This window comes from Podarcis bocagei (assembly GCF_964188305.1).
Source record: "Podarcis bocagei genome assembly, chromosome: 16".
Taxonomy (NCBI): domain Eukaryota; kingdom Metazoa; phylum Chordata; class Lepidosauria; order Squamata; family Lacertidae; genus Podarcis; species Podarcis bocagei.
The window spans coordinates 43,496,570-43,522,566 of record NC_138142.1 but is presented as its reverse complement, the minus strand read 5'-3'; the positions used below and the strand labels follow the sequence as shown (position 1 = coordinate 43,522,566).

Below are 25,997 nucleotides of genomic sequence, written 5' to 3'. Positions count from 1 at the left end.
CTTGGCAGGGGGTTGGACTCGATGGCCCTTGTGGTCTCTTCCAACTCTAGGATTCTATGATTCTATGATTCTATAACCACTTACAACATCTCATAGTGAAGTAAGCAGCCAGCAAGGGAAGCGATCGGAGGTTCTGTGGCCTCAGGTGATGTACTCTATGGCTTCCTTGCACCTATGGACACTGTGTTGGCAAGGCCACACCTATTGACTTTCAACTACTAGTTTTTATTGGTACAAAGAGTAACTCTGTGAATTGCAGGGAGCATTTCTTCTTCTTCTTCTCCTTCGTCTTCTTCTTCTTCTTCTTCCTCTTCTTCTTCCTCTTCTTCATTTCAGTCCATTGTGTTGTAATCTTATTACAGCTCCGTGCCAAAGAACTACCAGCACATCCTGGCCTTAGCATTTGCTGTCAAAGAAATCAATGAGAATCCCAAAGTCTTATCCAACATCTCTCTAGGGTTCCGCGTCCTCAACAGCTACTACACTGCAAGGATGACCTACAAGGCCACGCTCAACCTGCTTTCCACACAGCATAGATTTGTCCCCAACTTCAAGTGTCACAAGTGGAACAATCTGATAGCTCTCATTGGAGGATGCATCTCTGAAATCTCTGCCAACATGGCCACCATTTCAGCAACCCACAAGATTCCACAGGTAAATCGGGAGCATGAGTTTATGGGTCGTACTATCTTGATTTTGATAACGTTGTGACAAGGTTCCTGCAAAGTTTTATTGAAGAGAGCAGTTTGGATTAGGATTAACCAAGCAGTGCTGAGAACCAATTGTCCAGAAAACTAAAGTATCTGTAAATTGAAGTGGAATGGAATGATTGTGTCAAGGACGTAAAGGATTTGAGTTTCTATGGTTTCTTTCTTTTTCTTTTTTACTAGACCTAATACACAACTGAAAACATATAATGCAATCAATGGCTGACAGAAATGTGTAACTTTAGTCCAGAGAGGAAGAGACTAAGGAGGTTAATATAGTACTCTAAAATACCTTAATGGCTGTTACACAGAAGAAGGGAAATACTTGTTCTCTGCTGCTCTATAGGGCTGGACTAGATATTTTTAAAACATTAGGAGAAACATTAAGAAATTATCAATAATGAAGCAGATTACTGGGTATTCTTCCACACTGTTTCCCCTTACTTAAAGTTTTCTTCTTTAAAACCTATGCAGACATTTATTGGGAAAGCTATGCCTCTGAAGTACCTGTGAAATCTATAGTTTTGCATTCTCTCATAATCCATCAGAAACAAAACAAAACATCTCGTACACTCTATTTTAGCTCACATATGGATCCTTTCTGGCGATACAGGATGCAAACATGCTATTCCCATTTTTATACCAGATGGTCCCAAATGAAGCCAAACAGCACATAGGAATAGTGCGATTACTTCAGCATTTCAAATGGTCATGGATTGTAGTTTGTACTGTGGATAATGACAAAGGGGACCAGTTTCTACAGACAATTTTACCGCTATTCTTTGAGCATGGCATCTGCTATGATTTCATAGTAAGATTGGAAAAATGGAACTATCTGGATGAGATGATACGCTTGGCTTACCAGCACTGGGAAAGTTATGCAATTGCATTTGAGACAAAAGCTAATGTATTTGTGGTTTATGGGGAACCTCCATCCTTTCTGTTTTTGAGAGTCTTGTCATTTATAGCACCTGTAATGGGATGGCCACCTCTGGGTAAAGTGTGGGTTGCTACATCTCACTGGGATTTTGCATCACTGTCTATTCAGAAAGACTGGGAAATACAGATGTTCCATGGTACTCTATCCTTCACAGTCCACTCAAGTCAGCCATTAGGGTTCCAGAAGTTCATTCAGACAATAAGACCCTTCTGGAACAAAGAGGATGTTTTCATCCAGGACGTCTGGGAACAGACTTTCACCTGCTCTCTGAAAGCATCTAATGGACAGGAGGTGGATGCTGAGCAGAAAGAACCCTGCACTTTGGAGGAGAAACTGGAGAACCTTCCTGGGATTTTGTATGAAAAACACATGACTGGTCACAGCTACAATGTCTACAAAGCTGTCTATGCTGTGGCACATGCTTTGAACTCCATATACAAATCCAGCTCCAAACATAGAAGATTGGCAAGAGGAGAGAGATTTGCCTTTCTGAATGTGCAACCATGGCAGGTAAAGACAACTCTGAACTTCTTTGCTTTGCCTCCATCTACCACTGATCTCCTGGCTTTTCACCTCACCAGTCCCAATGAGCTCCAGCCGTGTCTGGTGGCAAGAGCCACAGAACTCAGCCTGCGTGACCTGGTGCACATTTACTCAGAGTCAACATCACTGTCATGCTAGCTTGCCAAATATCTGCAATAGGATCCCAACTACTGATCTGGTTTGCTAGACATTTTCAATCAATGTATCCCCTCTATAGACCGTTGTTTATGTAATTAATTTCATATTAATGATAATAATAGACAAGTGGAAATACTTCATCACCATATATACTGCGTTAAGAACAGTTATTCATATCATTAATTCCATGTAAATATTTCAATATTCCAGGTCCATCGCTTTCTGAAGAGCCTTGTATTCAACAGCAGCACTGGAGATATGGTGCACTTTGATGAACATGGAGAACTGGTTGAAGGTTTTGATGTTACCAATTGGATCACTTTCCCCAATGGCTCACTCACTAGATTGAAAGTTGGACAACTGGAGCCTCAGGCTCCTCCAGGCAAAGAGTTAAGCATCAATGATGAACAAATTGTATGGCATCCAAGTTTTAATCAGGTAAATTATAACTTCACACTCGACTTTATAAAAGGGGAATGTTCCCTTCTGAAGAGTTCACCATTCCGTCAGTTCTTAAGGTGCCCTATTGTCGATCTTATGCTTTATTATCCTTGTCCTCATAAATCAATCTCAAACCTTAAATTAAAGGAAGGAGTCCTTTTAGCCATCTGTGCCATTTAATTTCTTTGTGGAAAAATGTCACATAAGGCACTTACAAAGCGTTGGAAAATAAAATATTTTATTTTGCTGAAATGTCACAGAATATCATGTAGTGATTCCTGGAAGGGAAAAGAATGGATCTTGCTCTTATCTTCAAGATATCATTATCTTATTTCTACAACTTCATATTTTGGGGGGTCCGGAGATGGCATTGTCTTTTTCATGATGCACTTTCAGGCTGAGTCTTAGACTGATCAAACCGAGAGATGAAGTTGGGAATTGGTAACAAACGGGTCACTGTGGAGCTGAGCCAACTGGTTCCTCCTCAGTCTCTCTGTCCCCCACATGAGTCTAATCACATGGAGGTGAAGGACCTAAAAGGGCTAATCTGTTGTTGTCTTTTATTTTCAATGCAAAACCATAACAAAAATTACAGACATTGAGTCCAAAATAATACTATACAAATAAAAAAGGACAAAGCATACAAAAAAGAGAAAGAAAAAAGCAAAAGAAACAAAATAAAACAAAACAAAAACGAAAAAGCATACATCTACAGAAAAAAACCCATATCTCATTACATAGATATACACATATTGACTTCCTTCCTTTGTTCTAAGACCTCAAAAAATTTACTCTAACTGTATTGTTGTGTCTAATGTAGACTACTTCCATCTTTGTACTTTTTTTTTACACCATTTTTCTTTTTCTTTAACCCTGTAAAGCATCATTCATTACATACCGATATGCTTACTCCAGAGCAATGTTTTTTCATATACTCTTTAGCACATCCCCATTCTTTTAATAATTTCTGGTCCTATTGTCCCCTTATGAATGCTGTGAGTTTTGCCAGATTTATATATTCACAAAATTTAATTTGCCATTCTTTCATTGATGGAATTTTTCTCCCTTTCCAGTTTTTTGCTATAAGCATCCTGGCAGCTGTTGTTGCATAAAGGAATACTTTCCTTTGATTGTCGGGAATATCGTTTGTAATTAAACCTAGAAGGAATGCCTCCGGTTTTTTACTGAAAGATATTTTAAACATCTTTTTGAGTTCTTCATAAATTTCATTCCAGAATTGTTTAATAGGTCGGCATTCCCACCATATGTGAAACATTGTTCCTATTTCTTTTTTGCATCTCCAGCAGGTGTTTGATTTCAATTTGTAAATTTTAGCCAATTTTAGCGGAGTTAGGTACCATTGATACACCATTTTCATGAAATTTTCTCTGATTGTGTAACATGCCGTGAATTTTATATCATATTTCCATAATTTCTCCCATTGGTCCAGCCGAATTACATATCCTATATCACATGCCCATTTAGTCATAACTTCTTTTACTTCTTTTACTTCATCCTTTAATTCCCATTCTAATAATAAATTATACATTTTGGATATATTCTTTTTTGAGTTTTGTAATGACCGGTCCCCGCTTAAAATGGGGGGCGCCCTTTGCGTGGACGCGTGCAGCCCCTAGATCTGGAGCGGCCCCAACAGCATAGGCTTGGCTTTGCCTTCCCTCAGGTGGGATACCTGGAGGTCTCCGCCTACCTCAGTCAGTTGTCCAATCCCACCTGGGGGAAGCGTTGCCAAGGAGACCAGGCCAGGTAGGGGAGGGATTACCTGCCCACACAATAGAGGGAGGATCTTACCTTTGTAATTTTGATTCTTCCTTTTCAAATTCTATTACTTTATCCTGATTAAATATTTGGGCAATTTGGTGATATTGTAACCATGTGGTACAGTATTGGGTCACCTCTTCATATGGTCTTAGTTTTAATTGGCCCTGTTCCTCCTTTAGGAGCTGCTGGTATGTTGCCATTCTTCCTATAATATTTTTCTTTTTAACCGATATTACTTCTAACGGTGAGACCCACCATGGGGTTTCTGGTTCTAACAACCTTCTATGTCTCACCCAGACCTTGTATAATGCTAATAACATGACATAAAAATTCTTTATGTACGGCCACTTTGTTGTAAATGAGATAGGCATGCCAGCCGTATCTGTTGTTCCATCCCCCCAAGTCTAAAATGTCACTATTATCTAACTTAATCCAATCTCTGATCCAAGTAAAGCATGCCCCATCGTAATATAGTCTCAGGTCTGCGAGTCCGAAGCCTCCCCGCTCTTTTATGTCGGTTAATAATTTGTGTTTGATCCATGGCTTTTTGCCTTGCCATATAAACTTTGTTAGGTCCATTTTCCATTTTTTAAAACAATCATCTTTACCTATTATGGGAATCATTTGAAAAAGGAACAGGGGTTTTGGTAAGATATTCATTTTAATAGCCAAAATTCTACACCAGAGTGTTAAATTCAATCTTGTCCAAATTTCCATTTCTCTTTTTGTTTCTTCCCAATTTTTTTTTTATAATTATCTTCAAACAAATTTATATTTTTCATTGTTATTTGGATTCCTAAATATTACACTTTTTTTTACAATTTGTAATCCAAATTTTTCTACCAGTTCCTTTTTCTCTTGATCTCCCATGTTTTTTACCATTAGTTTCATTCTTTCTTTATTCAAAGCGAAACCTGAAACCCTTCTAAAGTTTTCCATTTTTTCCTAGAGCCTTTGCTATGCTTTCCTTCGGATTTTCCACCATTAAGACTAAATCATCTGCAAATGCCCTTATTTTGTATATTTTCTCCCCTAGGGATATTCCATTTATTTCTTGATCCAATCTGATTTCTTGATTTAGTATTTCCAAAACCAAAATGAATAATAATGGTGAAAGTGGGCACCCTTGTCTGGTGCCCTTCTGTATTTTAAAATAATCATGATTATTTTTAAAGGGCTAATCTATTGTTCCTCATCTATATGATTTTGCCCAGGCGCTGCCCCTTTCTGTGTGCAATGACAACTGCAACCCTGGCTTCAGTAGAAAAAAGAAGGAAGGAGAGAAGTTTTGCTGCTATGATTGTGCTCCTTGTCCAGAAGGAATGATCTCTAGTCAGAAAGGTGGGAGGCAGGAATTCCCATGACTATATATATATATATATATATATATATATATATATATGCTATTTATTACCTTTGTTTTGAGAATGCTGGTGAATGCAGAGGATTCGAAAACTGAAGGGATTTTAAGAAACAATTTTCTTGTTGTTGAGTTCTCATTATTAAAAAAAAATATTCTTGGGTCAAAGTTATTGGGATTTTATAGGATTTTTAAAACAACAACAACAAGCCCCCTACTTGCCATACATTCAGGTTTCTCCAGGCATTTTGCCTATTCAGCAACAATCTGCCTGGACGCCATTTGGCAGCCCAATTCCCAGATGTGTCAGGGAAAACCCAGACGTATGGCAGCCCTATATCAGACCGAACACAATTTTGCCGCCTACATAACTCATGGGATATTATGAGGATAAAGTGGAGGGAACGAAGTATGCCATTTGTAGTTCCTTGGATATAAATGTAATAACTCAATGTAGATGGATGGATGGATGGATGGATGAATGAATGATGAGACACCTGTTTGAGATGGAAAAATGAGCAAAGTGCCCCTCGGTTGCCAACAATTTCCCAAGCAATGAGGAGGTCCTCTCCTGGTTCCAGCCAACTCTAAAGCCAGGGTGAGAAACCTTTTGCATCCTCAGGGCCTCATCCTGTTCTGTGCAACCTTCTAGGAATAGTTGGTGGGCCCTGAGGCAAAAGTGGAGGGAGCAACTAAGGCGAATTTTAACTTGTACCGTGGGCTACTTTCTATACAATCTTTCTATGAGATTCACTTCTCCTGGATTTTATCAATGAACTGCAAGAACACAAAAATAGATATCCTCAAACCTTCTTGTGGCTGATTGCTTTTGAATGGTGTTACCCAGCGTAAAGGAATGCTTAAATAGCTGTTTGTGTTTAGATAGATGCTGGTCAGCATTCTGAAATACTTAAGCACTTTCCTTTTTCAGACATAGATGCTTGCGTCAATTGTCCAGAGGACCAATATCCCAACAAGGACCAAACTCAATGTGTTCCCAGGATTGTGAGCTTCCTCTCCTACAAAGAAAGTCTGGGGATCATCTTAGTGGTGTTGGCTCTTTCTCTCTCTCTCATCACCACTTTAGTACTTGGCATTTTCCTGAAGCACAAGGATACTCCCATAGTCAAAGCCAACAACCGGACCCTCACCTACATCCTTCTCATCTCCCTCCTCCTTTGCTTCCTGTGCTCCTTGCTTTTCATTGGACAGCCTGGAAGGGTGATCTGTCTTCTCCGACAAATGGCTTTTGGCCTGGTCTTCTCTTTGGCCATTTCCACTGTGTTGGCAAAGACGGTCACTGTGGTTGTGGCATTTATGGCCACCAAACCAGGATCCAGCATAAGGAAATGGGTGGGGAAAGGCCTGACCAATTCGATTGTCTTCTTCTGCTGCTTCATCCAAGCTGCCATTTGTGCTCTTTGGTTAAGTACTTCTCCACCGTTTCCAGATAAGGACACGCATTCAGTGATTGGGGAAATCATACTTGAATGTAACGAGGGTTCAGCTTCCATGTTTTACTCTGTCTTGGGCTACATGGGCTCCCTGGCCACCGCCAGCTTCATAGTAGCTTTCTTTTCCAGGAAACTCCCTGACAGTTTCAATGAGGCCAAATTTATCACTTTCAGCATGTTGGTGTTTTGCAGTGTGTGGCTCTCCTTTGTGCCAACCTACTTGAGCACCAAAGGGAAATACATGGTGGCTGTGGAGATCTTCTCCATCTTGGCCTCCAGTGCTGGATTACTGGGTTGCATCTTTTCTCCCAAATGCTACATTATTGTGCTAAGGCCTAAGCTGAACAGCAGGGAACAAATGATAAGGAAGATAAAATAAATTTAAAATACAGATTAATCTTTTTATTTAACTCTTACACATATTTCATCAGATATGACGGTAATAGAAATGTCATTGGAATTGCCATATGAGTGTTTGATGCATTCCCTCCCCAAATTCAGTTGACCCCATCTCATGTTGGCCTCGAACTCACATAAAGAATGAGGCACGACTTCTTTTTGAAGATTTATTTCAACAAACCATTTTATTGTATAAAACTAAAACATTTGTTATGTGAACTAATTCTCAACAGTTCCTGATCCTATAGGAGCATCATAGGTAAATGTAAAGGGACCCCTGACGATTAGGTCCAGTAGTGGACGACTTTGGGGTTGCAGAGCTCATCTCGCTTTACTGGCCAAGGGAGCTGGCGTACAGCTTCCGGGTCATGTGGCCAGCATGACTAAGCCACCCTTGGCGAACCAGAGCAGCGCACGGAAACGCCGTTTACCCTCCCGCCAGAGTGGTACCTATTTATCTACTTGCACTTTGATGTACTTTCAAACTGCTAGGTTGGCAGGAGCAGGGACCGAGCAATGGGACCTCACTCCATCGCGGAGATTTGAACCACCAAGCTTCTGATCAGCAAGACCTAGGCTCTGTGGTTTGGACCACAGCGCCACCCTATGCATCAAATTTTGAGCAAGTTGAGGGGCAAAAACAAAATTAACTAGATTGACTGTGCCACACAAATTATGATCATCTCTTCCCAGCTAGAGGCTTTGGGACAGATTATGAAAAATATTCAAAGAGGTGCTTTTGCTTTTTGCTTTTTTATTTAAAAAAATAGGGTATGGATTCTGTCTGTTTTAACTGCCCTCTCCCCATCTTCAGTTACTGTAGTTAAATGTATTTATGTTCTCATACTGGGAAATTAGGCCCTCTTCTTGTTCACTAAAATGAATGCGAGTTGACGGAGATGTAAGGCAATCCAGATTATTACAAGGTTTCAACTGAATAAACGAACCTTTTTTATAGGGATTTGTTTTTGACTGACAAAGCTGAGGCGACATGTCTGCCAACTATAATGAAATATCACTCAACTCCAGGGCTGGATCACACTTAGAGGCTGAATTTGTCTCTCCAACTCTTACATCATAAAATGCATGCTGAATTTCTGCCTTCGGTAAACAGATGTTAAACAAAATAAGGACATGTAATGATGGTGCCAGAAGAGCCTCTCTGGGAAGAGTATTTCACAGAAGGGGAGCCACCACAGCAAAGACCCATCCTTGTCTTTTTATCCTCTGAACCTCTTAGGGACAGGAGATGTAGAGAAGGGCCTCAGATCACAACCACCACCTTGAGATATTGGGCTCCTAATGCATTTAAGGCTCTGTAGGTAAAATCCTGCACATTGAATTGGGCGTGGAAACTAATTGGCAGACAGCGCAGTCAGGCCACGATTGGTGTAATAGGCTCAAACCGTCTTGTTCTGGTGAGCAACCTGGTCATTGAATTTTGCAGCAGCTGACGTTTCTGAACCGCTTTTAGAGGCAGCCCCATGTATAACACATTGCAGTTATCCAACTTGGAGGTAACGAGAGTGCAGGTGACAGAAGTCAGAGAGGGGCATAGCTGAGCTACCAGTACAAGATGACAGAGTGCATTCTGCACCACCAAGGACCCCTGGGCCCCAGGTAATGGACAGTAATGGATCCGGGAGCACCCCTAATTTACGTACCTCTTCCTTAACCCTGCTTTGTCAGAATCTCTCCCCCGCAATCATGGACCAGTTTAATACGGGGGGTAAATAAAGAACGTTCGACAAACATTTATGAAGTGTTGGTGGGTTCCCACAAGTCAACATACAGTGATAAGAGCAAAAACCTTTATTGAACTACATAACTGGGAAACAGGGGCAAAGCAACTCCTTATATATATTTCTGAAAGCCTGGGCCGCTCCCACCTCCAACATGATTGACTGTCTTAACTTCCAAGCTGTGAATCACAACTCAAGTTCAAGGGCCAATGGCAGAGGCCCAAATCCTGAAATGTTCTGTGATTGGACAAAATGTTAGGAATCAGAACGCAGGAGCTCAGAATCCTTAGTCCAGACTGAAGCTCAGACAAACACAGACCACTGAATACATAAGAACTTACTTCTCTGTTTTCAGCATTTGGGAGTCAAAACGTACAAGTACCAAGGCGTTTGAGATCCAAGGTATGACTGTACTCTATAAGTTAAAAAAAATAACAATGCTTGGGGTGTCCTGGGTCTTCCTTTCCCCAGACATGTACACAGAACTCAAATTCTGACTGTTATCTACATGGGCTAGTGATGCATGCTGCAGAATGATAGTACTGTAAAAATAAATTTAAAAAGCTCAAAAACTTTTGGGGTGTCCTGGTTTTTACTTTTAGAAATATCATCATCAATCTTTATTACTGTCCAGAGACCCAACAAAACATTACAAATTAATGCAGAGTTCATACAGTCTACCTCCAGGTTAATCAAGCACTTTGTTTGGAATATAGGGCTCGTTTGTTCTTGCAACCACCGATAAAAACTTTGCCACTGCCAACGTTCTAGCTTTTGTCCGGTCTTCCAGTAGGAACCTGACATAGTGAGCCTCTGACTTTCCCGGGAAAGGCACCAGCAAGGGTAGTATCAGTTCAGCCCTGGCCTGCTCATACTTCGCACAATGCAACAAAATATGATCTATGGAATCGATGTCTTGAGCACACGAGCAAAGTCTGTCCTGGTAGGGAACTCCTCTCAACCTACCATCCAGCACTGCAGAGGGGAAGACATTCAGTCTGGCTTTGGTGAAAAGCCTTCGATAGTTAGGTACTGTTAGGTTTTTGATGTAAGATGTTAACTTAAAGACATGCCCATATTGTACTCCTACTGCCAGCGGACTACAGACTGCGTGTGACTGAGATCGCAAGTCATTGTGTGCATTGTCCCATAATCTTTGCTTTAAAGCCTCTTGGGCGCCTTCATAGCCCAGGTAATACAGTTGGGGGGGGGAGACAGACCAATAGAGGTGGCTTTTTTGTGGTGGGGAAATTGTTATCAGCTCTTCCACTGGTTCGGTAATGATGCAACCGTTCTTAGGATATGCACGGTGTTGTTGTTCTCGCGGTTGATTTGCAGCATTTTCCCAATTTCCCAGCATCGATGGTGTTATCTGAATTGCTGGTACCATCGGGGAGTCTTCATCAAAGATAATTAAATCTGTCTCTGGCTTTCTATGTGTCCCATTTCCCTTGGGAGGGTCGTGACTTGGCATTGGCTGATCAGATTCCAGTTGGGATAGAGGGTGGTGAAATTCTGGATCTGCCAAAGGCGTAATAGAGTGTCCTATCTTTGAATTATCTAGATTGGGCTGGCGTTCTTTGTGTGTTTGACCTTTTTGGTCTGATGTTTTCCTCTCCAAGTGAGTGTTGCAGCTGGGTTCACCACACATATTCATCTTTGATGGCCCTTCCGAATGAATCATGGCCCTATGGCGAAAGCCCTTCGGCAGAGAGGGTGCTGATTGCTTGGGGTCGGTCCGGCTATACGACAAGTTTGGCAGTAGTTGTTTTCATTCTGTGTCTTTAAAAACACGCCTCAAAGCAACATTATAGTCCTGTAAAATGGCCCTATATTTCAGTAGCATTTTAGGGGTAGCTGAGTCAGAAAATGTCAGCTTGAGTCTAGTGTGCTGGGGGTCCGTGCACAGCAAGTTTATCGCGATCAGAGTGTTGCAATGGATATTTAGTAAAAGCTTAAAGTTTTTCTTCACACTGTCGATTGATTTCCAGTAAGGCAGCATACCATTAAAAGGATATATATCCAGAGCTACTTGAGTACTTTGTAGGATCAGGTCCTGTAATGTGTATGGGTTGCTCGTGCGTAAGCTGCCGCCTCTCCTGGTTATGTTGCCTTGTTAAACCTTTCTGTCTGGACAGCCCTTCACTTCGTGACTGCCTCAGTTGCTAGCAGAATCCGTCAGTGGGCGTTTCTTTAATCTTTTCCAACATAAAAGTTGTTTGACACCCAGTCTCCTCCTACTCTCTCTGCGTGGAAGTCTTCTGCGCAGGGTGGGCGTGGGTAGCGGAGGACCCGTGCTCTCCCCGTTGGTCCGATGAAGAGTCCTGGAGCGCTCTCGCCGATTCCCCCATCAGCCCCTCTATATCCCTGGTGTTGCGCTGATTTGCTTCCCCATCTGGGGAGCTGCCTCTCTCCCTGCTGGGCCCTTCTCCAGCATCATTTGAGAGCTTTCCCTCCGCCTCTAGCTCCGATGTCAGTTCCCTGACAGGTCCCTACTTTCGCTTTTGTTGGTTTTAGTATTTGTAGTCTCTCGGTTATCAAGTCCAGACTGGTTGCATCCCTGTACATGATGGTCTAGAGGGAGGGCAACGCTATGGTCGGTCTCTTTAGTACTGAGTGGGCTATTTTTGGCTGCCAGGAGCACCAACTCCGTCAGGAGAGACGTTACCTTTTCTAATTTGATGTTAATTTCCTCCACTGTTCTTGCAGTCAGCAGACAGTGGTCCACGAGTATTTCTGCATAGAACGGTGCCCCCTCAGATGGTAGTTCATGGGATAATTCATGAGCGCTCATCTCACCATTCTCCCCTGGGTGATCTCCACCCATTAAAGCATCCCCACCTACCTGGGAATGAATTCTATTTGGTGTGGTAGGTTCTGAGTTCTGTGCTTTTACAAAATCGTCCGTTTTGCTCTGCTTGCTCTTCTATGGGCTCCCTTCTGGAGATGAGGCCGGTCGTTTCTTTTTCCTAGGCATTTTCCAGGAATAGAGCCGCTGTAAATCAGAGCAGCTACTGCTGTAAATCAGGAAGCTCGCGTCTACCCACGATAGGGCGTCTAATCTCCACTCCTGCTGAGCCGGAGCTAATTAGGGCCTTTTCCGGAGCTTTCCAGACTTTCTGTAACTCAGGCCCTTGACCTAAGCTTTGTAAATTAATAGCTGCCAACTAACAAAGATAAAGTACTGAGGCTGATAAAAGCTGATAAAAACTGATAAAAAAGCTAATAACAACTGATAAAAATAATAAAAACAGCATCAACTGAATTTAGAAATATGGCAATCCTAATATGAATTTGTTTTTGAAATTAATATGGGGGCAAACAATACTGGGAGGTCAAGTGATGAAGGAGATGAACCCATCTTCAGGGTGGGGGACAGGATGGGATGGGACTGAAAATCATGTACTGTGCACTCAGACTTGACTCTACTTTTAAACATAGGACTTCAATTTCTGCCAACTAAGAATGATCTCTGGGAAAACTTAACTCTTGCTCAGGACTAAGCAGTGCTGCCTACTTATTATCTCTCAAGGAAGACAATCATAATTGTACAATTCAGGGGGGAGAGGCTTTAGCAATTTGGTCAGGCATGATGCAACTGCAAATACGAAGAACACACTGAGGAATTATTTCCATCATTGTCAAAATTGCTGGCTTCCATCCTCTTACATAGTAGATATACACATTCTGTTTGGATTAAAACAAAAACAGCATCTTTAAAAAGGCATAACAGCTTCCTATTGTTCAGAGCTATATCTAGGCATAGCCAGGGTTCTGCCAGTCTTTTGTATCATCATTCTTCTTTTACATGTTTGGATATGATTCCATGCAGTTATCGATTTCATTTTTTTTTATAAAAAAGATATTTTCACCATAATGCTGCTTCACCATAATGTACTTTCTGTTCTTTGGAGTAACTGTTGTGGGTATAGTTATTTTCTTTGCAAACCAAGAACCAGTGAAATTCTATAACTAAACTGCTACAGATGGTGATTTTTAAAAAGAAGTAATAATAACCTTATTATTTGTATCCCCGCAATGTGCAGTCATCCCTGTGAATAATGTGTGAAGAAAAAGGAAATTTGCTGGCTGGGGCTACTGACAGTTGAAGAACCATTTTTAACTAAAAGACCAAAGTGCTAGTGCATAGACTACCTAACAGCCTCCTATTCAAAGGGTACTTTAGCCAAACTGATAACATCCGCCTATAAGGCTGTAGTGGAAACATGGGAATCTACACTGGGAGGGGACGATTTCTCAGCAGGATCCTGCTGGTGCTGTTTCTGCTGTTACTTCTGCTTCACACTATATGTAAGGCACATTCTATTAACTGCAGCATTTATGATGACCCTCTTCCTATTGCTCACGAATTTTACCAGCCAGGAGACCTTGTAATTGGAGAGATGGTTTCCCAAGTCATATACTTCTCTAATATCCAGTCTTTCAGGGAACAGCCTTCACAGATACTGATTGATGAACCTGTGTAAGGCATTATTTATTCCCCTTCTATCCGTGTATAATATAATCAGACTGAAATGATTGAAAATGCATCATTGAGCAGTACTGTGATTCATATTCTGATGTTCTTCTTCATGGAAACCCAAAGAAATTGTAAGGGTGGGGTGAAGCATTCTTCAGTTCCATAAGAAGAGGTATGAGGTACTCAACCTCAGCATGACAAGATGAGGGGCAAGGGTGGATATGGGTAGACAGAGAGACAGAGACCGTAAACCCCCAATTTACAAGAGGGTCACGTTCCGGGTTTCACGCTGAAAGCCAACGTTGTATTTGGCCAAAACAAATCGGGTTCAATGGCAGATGGGATTCCCAAAGTCTTTTCTCCCAGACGCTCATCCCCTTTGGATTCAATTATTTTTTTCTTTTTTTGCCAGGCATGTAAAGCTGAATACGGATTGTGGGTTTACTGTATTCATTTTGCTTATTAACTGTTTGTAATACTATTAAGTTTTCCTTTGCAAGGCCCACTAAAATAAACAGTTCTGTGCTTCTTTTTATTATTTAGTAAGCCTGTTACAGCATTTTCACATGGTGGATCATGCCTTGTCACTGCCATACTATTTCTGTTCTGTCCACACCTCATTACTTCTCAACCTTGAGGAATGTGAATGCATTTACATGTGGATCTTCTGACTCTTTCTCTGTGGAAAACAACTGCTACTCATTTCTGTCTCTCCTCACTTTTGGAGTGCATCACTTCCTCCCCACGCTTTCCCCTCAGATTGCTCCACTTCTGCCCTCCTAGTGCTCCATTTTCTGATCCACTGCTCAGGTGAAGATCAAAGCCTGGAAAAATGTTCAGAGCAAAGAGCTTTGCTCTTCCCATGTCATTATTTAGTTATATGTACTTCTGGGAGGCATAACCACTCACAACATCTCATGGTGAAGTAAGCAGTGAGCAAGGGAAGGGATCAGAGGCTCTGTGGCCTCAGGTGATGTTATCTATGGCTTCCTTGCACCTATGGACACTGTGTTGGCAAGGCCACACCTATTGACTTTCAACTACTTGTTTTTATTGGGACAAAGAGTAATTCCCTTAAATGCAGGGAGCATTTCTTCTTCTTCTTCTTCTTCTTCTTCTTCTTCTTCTTCTTCTTCTTCTTCTTCTTCCTCCTCTTCTTCCTCTTCTTCTTCCTCTTCTTCCCCTTCTTCATTTCAGTCCATTGTGTTGTAATTTTATTACAGCTCCGTGCCAAAGAACTACCAGCACATCCTGGCCTTGGCATTTGCTGTCAAAGAAATCAATGAGAATCCCAAAGTCTTGTCCAACATCTCTCTAGGGTTCCGCGTCCTCAACAGCTACTACACTGCAAGGATGACCTACAAGGCCACGCTCAACCTGCTTTCCACACAGCATAGATTTGTCCCCAACTTCAAGTGTCACAAGTGGAACAATCTGATAGCTCTAATTGGAGGATGCATCTCTGAAATCTCTGCCAACATGGCCACCATTTCAGGAACCCACAAGATTCCACAGGTAAATCGGGAGCATGGGTTCATGGGAAATACTATCTTGATTTTGATAACATTGTGACAAGGTTCCTGCACAGTTTTATTGAAGAGGGCAGTTTGGATAGGAATTAACCAAGCAGTGCTGAGAGCCAATTGTCAAGTATGTGTAAACTGAAGTGGAATGGAATGATTGTGTCTAGGATGTAAAGGATTTGAGTTTATATGGTTTCTTCTTTCCCATTTTTTACTAGACCTAATACGCAACTGAAAACACATAATGTAAGCAATGACTGACAGAAATGTGTAACTTTAGTTCAGAGAGGAAGAGACTAAGGAGTTTAATATAGTACTCTAAAATACATTAATGGATGTTATAGAAGAGAGGAAAAACTTGTTCTCTGCTGCTCTATAAGGCTGGACTACATATTTTTAAAACATTAGGAGAAACACTAAGAAATTATCAATAATGAAGCAGATTACTGGCTATTCTTCCACATTGTCTTCCCTTACTTGAAGTGTTCTTCTTTAAAACCTAAGCAGACATTTATTGGGAAAGCTATGCCTCTGAAGTACCTGTGAAATCTATAGTTTTGCATTCTCTCATAATCCATCAAAAATAAAAACTAAACACCTCATACATTTTATTTTAGCTCACATATGGATCTTTTTTAGCAATACAGGATGCAAACATGCTATTCCCATTTTTATACCAGATGGTCCCAAATGAAGCCAAACAGCACATAGGAATTGTGCAATTACTTCAGCATTTCAAATGGACATGGATTGTACTTTGTGCTGTGGATGATGACAAAGGGGACCAGTTTCTACAGACAATTTTACCACTACTCTTTGAGCATGGTATCTGCTATGACTTCATACTAAAGTTGGAAAAATGGAATTATCTAGATGAAATGATACGCTTGTTTATGATGCGCCAGGAAAGTTATGCAATTGTTTTTGAGACAAAAGCTAATGTATTTGTGGTTTATGGAGAGCCTCCATCCTTTCTGTTTTTGAGAGTAATGTCATTTGTAGTACCATTATTTGGATTGCCACCACTGGGTAAAGTGTGGGTTGCTACATCTCACTGGGATTTTGCATCAGTTTCTATTCAGAAGAACTGGGAAATACAGATGTTCCACGGTACTCTATCCTTCACTGTCCACTCAAGTCAGCCATTAGGGTTCCAGAAGTTCATTCAGACGATAAGACCCTTCTGGCACAAAGAGGATGTTTTCATCCAGGACGTCTGGGAACAGACTTTCACCTGCTCCCTGAAAGGATCTAAGGGACAGGAGGTGGAGGCTGAGGAGAAAGAACCCTGCACTTTGGAGGAGAAACTGGAGAACCTTCCTGGGATTCTGTATGAAAAACACATGACTGGTCACAGTTACAATGTCTACAAAGCTGTCTATGCTGTGGCACATGCTTTGAACTCCATATACAAATCCAGCTCCAAACATAGAAGATTGGCAAGAGGAGAGAGATTTGCCTTTCTGAATGTGCAACCATGGCAGGTAAAGACAACTCAGAACTTCTTTGCTTTGCCTTCAGCTGCCACTGATCTCCTGGCTTTTCACCTCACCAGTACCAATGAGCTCCAGCCGTGTCTGGTGGCAAGAGCCACAGGTATTAGCCTGCCTGACCTGGTGCACATTTACTCAGAGTCAACATCACTGTCATGCTAGCTTGCCAAATACCCACAAAAGACTGTTCTTTATGTAACCCATTTCATGTTAATAATAATAATAGATAAGTGTAAATATTGCATCACCGTATGTACTGCTTTAAGCCCAGTTATTCATGTCATTAATTACATGTAAATATTTCAATATTCCAGGCCCATCGCTTTCTGAAGAGCCTTGTATTCAACAGCAGCACTGGAGATATGGTGCACTTTGATGAACATGGAGAACTGGTTGAAGGTTTTGATGTTACCAATTGGATCACTTTCCCCAATGGCTCACTGACTAGATTGAAAGTTGGAAGACTGGAGCCTCAGGCTCCAGCAGGCAAAGAGTTAAACATTAATGATGAACAAATTGTGTGGCATCCAAGTTTTAATCAGGTAAATTATAACTTCAAACTCTTGACTTTATAAAAGGGGAATGTTCTCTTCTGGGCAGCTCACCGTTCCGTCAGGTGCCTTATTGTAAATTTAATGCTTTATGATCCTTGACCTCATAAATTGATCTCAAACCTTCAATTAAAGCAAGGAGTCCTTTTGGCCATCTGTGCCATTTAATTGATTTGTGAAAATGTGTTGTCACGTAAGCCAGTTACAAAGCATTGGAAAATAAAATATTTTATTTTGCTAAAATGTCACAGAATATCATCACTTCATGTAATGATTTCTGGAAGGGAAAAAGATGGACATTGCTCTTATCTTCAAGATATCTTTATCTTATTTCTACAACTTCAAATTTGGGGGGGGGGGTCTGGAGACGGCATTGTCTTTTTGATGATCCGCTTTCAGGCTGAGTCTTAGACTGATCAAACCAAGAGATGAAGTTGGGAATTGCTAACAAATGGGTGACAGAGGAGCTGAGCCAACTGGTTCATCCTCAGTCTCTCTGTCCCTCGCAGGAGTCTAATCACATGGAGGTGAAGGACTGAAAAGGGCTAATCTATTGTTGTTGTTTTTTTATAAAATTTTTATTGGTTTTACAAAGTTTTTTAAAGACAAACAAACACCTAAAAAGACATACAAACACGTATAGTTTCATAATATTTCTTCATGAACCTCTTTTCCGGGACTCCCCCATACCCCCCCTTTCTGCATCCCAATGTCCATAATTTTTTGTGACCAGGGAAAAGAGACGGCGGAAGAAGAATGGAGAAAATTTAAAAGATACCTTAAGGACTATTATAAACTTGATGAATGCTAGAATGTTAAGGTTCTCAGGAAAAAAGGGATACAGTGATATAAGATCAAAGCATAGAAAAGATTAAAATGACAGAGGTCGGAAAGGAATATTTAGAAGTTGCTAGAAAAGGGCTAATCTATTGTTGCTCATCTATATGATTTTGCACAGGTGCTGCCCCTTTCTGTGTGCAATGACAACTGCAACCCTGGCTTCAGTAGGAAAAAGAAGGAAGGAGAGAAGTTTTGCTGCTATGATTGTGCTCCGTGTCCAGAAGGAATGATCTCTAGTCAGAAAGGTGGGAGGCAGGAATGCCCATGACCTAATTTATGGGATATATATATGTGTGTGTGTGTGCGTGTGCGTACTATTTATTACCTTTGGAGAATGCTGGTGAATGCAGAGGAGTCTAAAACTGAAAGGATTTTCAGGAACAATTATCTTCTTGTTGAGTTGTCATTTTTTTTAAAAAAATGGTCAAAGATATTAGGCTTTTATAGGATTTTTAAAGGATCTTAAAACAACAACAACAACAACAACAACCCCCTACTTGCCATATGTTCAGGTTATCCCAGACATTTTGCCTATTCAGCAAAAATCTTCCTGGGCGCCATTTGGCAGCCCAATTCCCAGATCTGTCAGGGACAACCCGGAAGTAAGGCAGCCCTACATTAGGCGGATCACAATTTTGCCGTCTACACAACTCATGGGACATTATGAGGATAACGTGGAGGGAACCAAGTATGCCACTTGTAGTTCCTTGGACATAAATGTAGTAAATGTAATCACTAAATATAGATGAATGAATGGCTGGATGATTAGACACCTATCTGAGATGGAAAAATGAGCAAAGTGCTCCTTGGATGCCAGCAAAATCCAAAGCAATGAGAAGGTCATCGCCTGGTTCCAGCCAACTCTAAAGCCAGGGTGAGAAACCTTTCGCATCCTCAGGGCCTCATCTGGTTCTGTGCAACCTTCTAGGAGTAGTTGGTGGGTCATGAGGCAAAAGTAGAGGGAGCGACTAAGGTGAGTTTTAACTTGTACCGTGGGCTACTTTCTATACAATCTTTCTATGAGATTCACTTCTCCTGGATTTTGTCAAAGAACTGCAAGAACAAAAAAATAGAAACCTCAAATCTTCTTGTGGCTGATTGCTTTTGAATGGCATTACCCAGTGTAAAGGTGTGCTTAAATAGCTGTTTGTGTTTAGATAGATGTTGGTCAACCTTTTGAAATACTTAATCACCTCTTCCATTTTCAGACATAGACGCTTGCATCAATTGTCCAGAGGACCAATATCCCAACAAGGACCAAACTCATTGTGTTCCCAGGATTGTGAGCTTCCTCTCCTACAAAGAAAATCTGGGGATCATCTTAGTGGTGTTTGCTATTTTTCTCTCTCTCATCACAACTTTAGTACTTGGCATTTTCCTGAAGCACAAGGATACTCCCATAGTCAAAGCCAACAACCGGACCCTCACCTACATCCTTCTCGTCTCCCTCCTCCTTTGCTTCCTGTGCTCCTTGCTTTTCATTGGACAGCCTGGAAGGGTGATCTGTCTTCTCCGACAAATGGCTTTTGGCCTGGTCTTCTCTTTGGCCATTTCCACTGTGTTGGCAAAGACGGTCACTGTGGTTGTGGCATTTATGGCCACCAAACCAGGATCCAGCATAAGGAAATGGGTGGGGAAAGGCCTGACCAATTCGATTGTCTTCTTCTGCTGCTTCATCCAAGCTGCCATTTGTGCTCTTTGGTTAAGTACTTCTCCACCATTTCCAGATAAGGACACGCATTCAGTGATTGGGGAAATCATACTTGAATGTAATGAGGGTTCAGCTTCCATGTTTTACTCTGTCTTGGGCTACATGGGCTCCCTGGCCACTGCCAGCTTCATAGTAGCTTTCTTTTCCAGGAAACTCCCTGACAGTTTCAATGAAGCCAAATTTATCACTTTCAGCATGTTGGTGTTTTGCAGTGTTTGGTTGTCCTTTGTGCCAACCTACTTGAGCACCAAAGGGAAATACATGGTGGCTGTGGAGATCTTCTCCATCTTGGCCTCCAGTGCTGGATTACTGGGTTGCATCTTTTCCCCCAAATGCTACATTATTGTGCTAAGGCCTGAGCTGAACAGCAGGGAACAAATGATAAGGAAGAAAAACTAAATTAAAATACAGATTAATCTCTTTCTTTAACTCTTACACATATTTCATCAGATATGACGACAATAGAAATGTCATTGGAATTGCCATATGAGTGTTTGATGCATTCCCTCCCCAAATTCAGTTGACCCCATTTCATGTTGGCCTTGTACTCACATAAAGAATGAGAAATGACTTCGTTTTTGAGGATTTATTTCAACAAACCATTTTATTGTATAAAACTAAAACATTTGTTATGTGAACTAATTCCCAAAAGTGCCTGATCCTATTGGAGCATCATAGGTAAATGTAAAGGGACCCCTGACGATTAGGTCCAGTAGTGGACGACTTTGGGGTTGCAGAGCTCATCTCGCTTTACTGGCATACAGCTTCTGGGTCATGTGACCAGCATGACTAAGCCGCTCTTGGAAAACAAGAGCAGCGCACGGAAACGCTGTTTACCTTCCTGCCGGAGTGGTACCTTTTTGTCTACTTGCACTTTGATGTACTTTTGAACTGCTACGTTGGCAGGAGCTGGGACTGAACAATGGGAGCTCATCCCATCGCGGAAATTCGAACCACCGAGCTTCTGATCAGCAAGATGTAGGCTCTCTGGTTTGGACCACAGTGCCAACCTATGCCTCAAATTTTGAGCAAGCTGAGGGGCGAAAACAAAATTAACTAGATTGACTGTGCCATTCGAATTATGATCATCTCTTCCCAGCTCAGAGGTTTTGAGACACTGAGTGGTTGAATGGGTCAGATTATGGGAAATATTCAAAGAGGTTCTTTTGCTTTTTTAAAAAATGAGGGTATGGATTCTCTCCTTCTTAAACGCCTTTCTCCCATCTTGAGTTTCTGTAGGTAAATGTATTTATGTCCTCATACTTGAAAATTAGATCCTCTTCTTTTTCACTAAGCTGAATGCAAATTGACGGAGATGTAAGATGATCCCGATTATCACAAGGTTTCATCTGAATAAACTACCGTAACCTCTTTCTAGGGATTTGTTTTTGACTGACAAAGCTGAGCAGACATGTCTGCCCACTAAAATGAAATATCACTCAGCTCCAGGGCTGGATCACACTTAGAGGCTGAATTTGTCTCTCCAACTCTTACATCATAGAATGCATGCAAAATTTCTGCCTTCAGTAAACAAATGTTAAACAAAATAAAGACATGTAATGATGGTGCCAGAAGAGCCTCTCTGGGAAGAGTATTTCACAGAAGGGGAGCCACCACAGCAAAGACCCATCCTTGTCTTTTTATCCTCTGAACCTCTTAGGGACAGGAGATGTAGAGAAGGGCCTCAGATCACAACCACCACCTTGAGATATTGGGCTCCTAATGCATTTAAGGCTCTGTAGGTAAAATCCTGCACATTGAATTGGGCGTGGAAACTAATTGGCAGACAGCGCAGTCAGGCCACGATTGGTGTAATATGCTCAAAGCGTCTTGTTATGGTGAGCAACCTGGTCATTGAATTTTGTATCAGCTGAAGTTTCTGAACTGCTTTTAGAGGCAGCCCCATGTATAACACATTGCAGTTATCCAACTTGGAGGTTACGAGAGTGCAGGTGACAGAAGTCAGAGAGGGGCATAGCTGAGCTGCCAGCACAAGATGACAGAGTGCATTCTCCACTATCAAGGACACCTGGGCCTCAGGTAATGGACAGTAATGGATCTGGGAGTACCCCTAAGTTACGTACCTGTTCCTTAACCCTGCTTTGGCAGTATCTCCCCCCCACAATCATGGACCAGCTGTGATATGTGGGCTAAATAATGGTTTTTTTAAAAAAAAAATTATTGAATGATTTTATGTTACAAAAGAAAACACATTAAAACCATACTACCACAAAATATAATTGAGAAATAAAAATTACATACATCAATATTTAGTTTGTTATTTTCCGTCTTATTTCCTCCCAAACATTCCATACAAAAGACACATATGTACACCCACAGGGAAAATAAACGATAATAATGATAATGATAAAGTAAATATTTTTCCCCTTTTAACTTACAAAATCTTTTCTTCAATTATGACTTCCTGTCAAGTCTCTTCACATATATTTTGAAATATGGCACCCCTAATATCAATTTGTTGTTGGTAGCAATAGGGGGGAAAAATAATACTGGGAAGTCAAGTGATGAAGGAGATGAACCCATCTTCAAGGTGGGGGACAAGATGGGACGGGACTGAATCTCACGGACTCTCGGAACTGACTCTACGTTTAAACCCAGGCCTTCATTTTCTGCCAACTAAGAATGATCTCTGGGAAAACTCAACTCTTGCTCAGGACTAAGCAGTGCTGCCTGCTTATTATCTCTCAAGGAAGACAATCATAATTGTACAATTCAGCGGGGAAAGGCTTTAGCCATTTGGTCAGGCATGATGCAACTGCAAATACGAAGAACACACTGAGGAATCATCTCCATCATTGTCAAAATTGCTGGCTTCCATCCTCTTACATAGTAGATATACACATTCTGTTTGGATTAAAAAACAACAGCATCTTTAAAAAGGCATAACAGCTTCCTATTGTTCAGAGCTATATCTAGGCACAGCCAGGGTTCTGCCAGTCTTTTGTGTCATCATTCTTCTTTTACATGTTTGGATATGATTCCATCCAGTCATCAATTTCAAGGAACATTCTTTTTGTGAAATGTGAACTTCCTTGACTAGGCATGGTTTAGCACATGGCTTAGCACATTGTATAACTGAAATACTGCTTCACCATAATGTACTTTCTGTTCTTTGGAGTAACTGTCGTGGGTATAGTTATTTTCTTTGCAAACCAAGGACCAGTGAAATTCTATAACTAAACTGCTACAGATGGTGATTTTTAAAAAGAAGTAATAATAACCTTATTATTTGTATCCCCGCAACCTGCGGTCATCCCTGCGAATAATGTGTGAAGAAAAAGAAAATTTGCTGGTTGGGGCTACTGACAGTTGAAGAACCATTTTTAACTAAAAGACCAAAGTGCTAGTGCATAGACTACCGAACAGCCTCCTATTCAAAGGGTACTTTAGCCAAACTGATAACACCCGCCTATAAGGCTGTAGTGGAAACATGGGAATCTACATTGGGAGGGGAAGATTTCTGAGCAGGATCCTGCTGGTGCTGTTTCTGCTGTTACTTCTGCTTCACACTATATGTAAGGCACATTCTATTAACTGCAGCATTTATGATGACCCTCTTCCTATTGCTCACGAATTTTACCAGCCAGGAGACCTTGTAATTGGAGAGATGGTTTCCCAAGTCATATACTTCTCTAATATCCAGTCTTTCAGGGAACAGCCTTCACAGATACTGATTGATGAACCTATGTAAGGCATTGTTTATTCCCCTTCTATCCGTGTATAATATACTATATTTTTTGCACCGTAACACTCACTTTTTTCCTCCTAGAAAGTAAGGGGAAATGTCTGTGCGTGTTATGGAGGAAATGCCTACGGGTGGCATGCCTACGGATTTTCCTCCTATAAAAACCACGTGCGTGTTATGGTCGGGTGCGTGTTATAGAGCGACAAATACGGTAATCAGACTGATATGATTGAAAACGCATCATTGAGCAGTACTGTGATTCATATTTTGATGTTCTTCTTCATGGAAACCCAAAGAAATTGTAAGGGTGGGGTGAAGCATTCTTCAGTTCCATAAGAAGAGGTATGAGGTACTCAACGTCAGCATGACAAGATGAGTGGCAAGGGTGGATATGGGTAGACAGAGAGACAGAGACAGGAAGCCCCCAATTTACACGAGGGTCACGTTCCAGGAATCATGCCAAAAGCCAGCTTTGTGTATAGTCAAAATCAATCGGGTTCAATGGCAGATGGGATTCCCAAAGTCTTTTTTTCCCAGACACCCACCCCCTTTGGAATCAATTTTTATTGTTTTGCCAGGCATGTAAAACTGAGTACAGATTGTGGGTTTACTGTATTCGTTTGTCTTATTAATTGTTTGTACTGCTACTAAGTATTTCTTTGCAAGCCCCACTGAAATAAACAGTTCTGTGCTCCTTTTCATGATTTAGTAAGCCTTCTATAGCATTTTCGCATGGTGGATCATGCCTTGTCACTGCCTCCCTATTTCTGTTCTGCACACACTTTGTTCCTTCTCAACCTTGAGGGATGTGACTTTATGTCCATGTCCACCTTCTGATTCCTCTCTATGAAATAAAATTCCTACTCTTTTCTGTCTCTCCTCACTCTTGCAGCGCATTACTTTCTCTTCTTGCTTTCCCCTCAGATTGCTCCACTTCTGCTCTCTGAGTGCTCCATTTTCTGTTCCACTGCTCAGGTGAATTTCAGAGCCTAGAAAAGTATTCAGAGGTGAAATTTCATTATTCATATATATGTACTTCTGGGAGGCATAACCACCTACAACATTTCATGGTGAAGTAAGCAGTCAGCAAAGAAAGGGATCAGAGGCTCTGTGGCCTCAGGTGATGTTCTCTATGCCTTCCTTGCACCTATGGGCACTCTGTTGGCAAGGCCACACCTATGGACTTTCAACTACTAGTTTTTATTGGTACAAAGAGTTACTCCCTTAATTGCAGGGACCATTTCTTCCTCTTCTTCCTCTTCTTCTTCCTCTTCTTCCCCTTCTTCATTTCAGTCCATTGTGTTGTAATTTTATTACAGCTCCGTGCCAAAGAACTACCAGCACATCCTGGCCTTGGCATTTGCTGTCAAAGAAATCAATGAGAATCCCAAAGTCTTGTCCAACATCTCTCTAGGGTTCCGCGTCCTCAACAGCTACTACACTGCAAGGATGACCTACAAGGCCACGCTCAACCTGCTTTCCACACAGCATAGATTTGTCCCCAACTTCAAGTGTCACAAGTGGAACAATCTGATAGCTGTCATTGGAGGATGCATCTCTGAAATCTCTGCCAACATGGCCACCATTTCAGGAACCCACAAGATTCCACAGGTAAATCGGGAGCATGGGTTCATGGGAAATACTATCTTGATTTTGATAACGTTCTGACAAGGTTCCTGCAAAGTTTTATTGAAGAGGGCAGTTTGGATTAGGATTTACCAAGTAGTGCTGAGAGCCAATTGTACAGAAAACTTGAGTATCTGTAAATTGAAGTGGACAGGTATGAATGTGTCTAGGATGTAAAGGATTTGAGTTTTTATGGTTTTTTCTTTTTCTTTTGTACTAGACCTAATACACAACTGAAAACACGTAATGTAAGCAATGGCTGACATAACTGTATAACTTTAGTCCAGAGAGGAAGAGACTAAGGAGGTTAATATAGTTCTCTAAAATACCTTAATGGCTGTTATAGAAGAGAGGAAATACTTGTTCTCTGCTGCTCCATAGGGCTGGACTAGATATTCTTAAAACAATAGGAGAAACACTCAGAAATTATCAATAATGAAGCAGATTACTGGGTATTCTTCCACACTGTTTCCCTTTACTTGAAGTTTTCTTCTTTAAGAACCTATGCAGACATTTATTGAGAAAACTATGCCTCTGAAGTACCTGTGAAACCTGTAGCTT

The 25,997-nt window shown here is 41.2% G+C and overlaps 2 protein-coding genes across 2 annotated transcripts in view; one reads left to right on the top strand and one right to left on the bottom strand.

Annotated features, from left to right (window-relative positions):
• Positions 1-25,997, bottom strand: part of LOC308575594 (vomeronasal type-2 receptor 26-like) — a gene marked incomplete at both ends in the record, with an annotated part of 167,575 nt that overhangs the window by 66,975 nt on the left and 74,603 nt on the right. The gene's annotated exons all lie outside the window — the stretch shown is intronic.
• LOC308575564 (vomeronasal type-2 receptor 26-like) lies at positions 13,733-20,503 on the top strand (the record flags this gene model as incomplete). The annotated part of the gene is made up of 6 exons (XM_081174318.1): positions 13,733-13,989; positions 15,210-15,501; positions 16,127-16,993; positions 17,317-17,544; positions 18,512-18,638; positions 19,602-20,503. 6 exons carry the CDS (start codon positions 13,733-13,735, stop codon positions 20,501-20,503), a joined length of 2,673 nt encoding a protein of 890 aa, XP_081030444.1.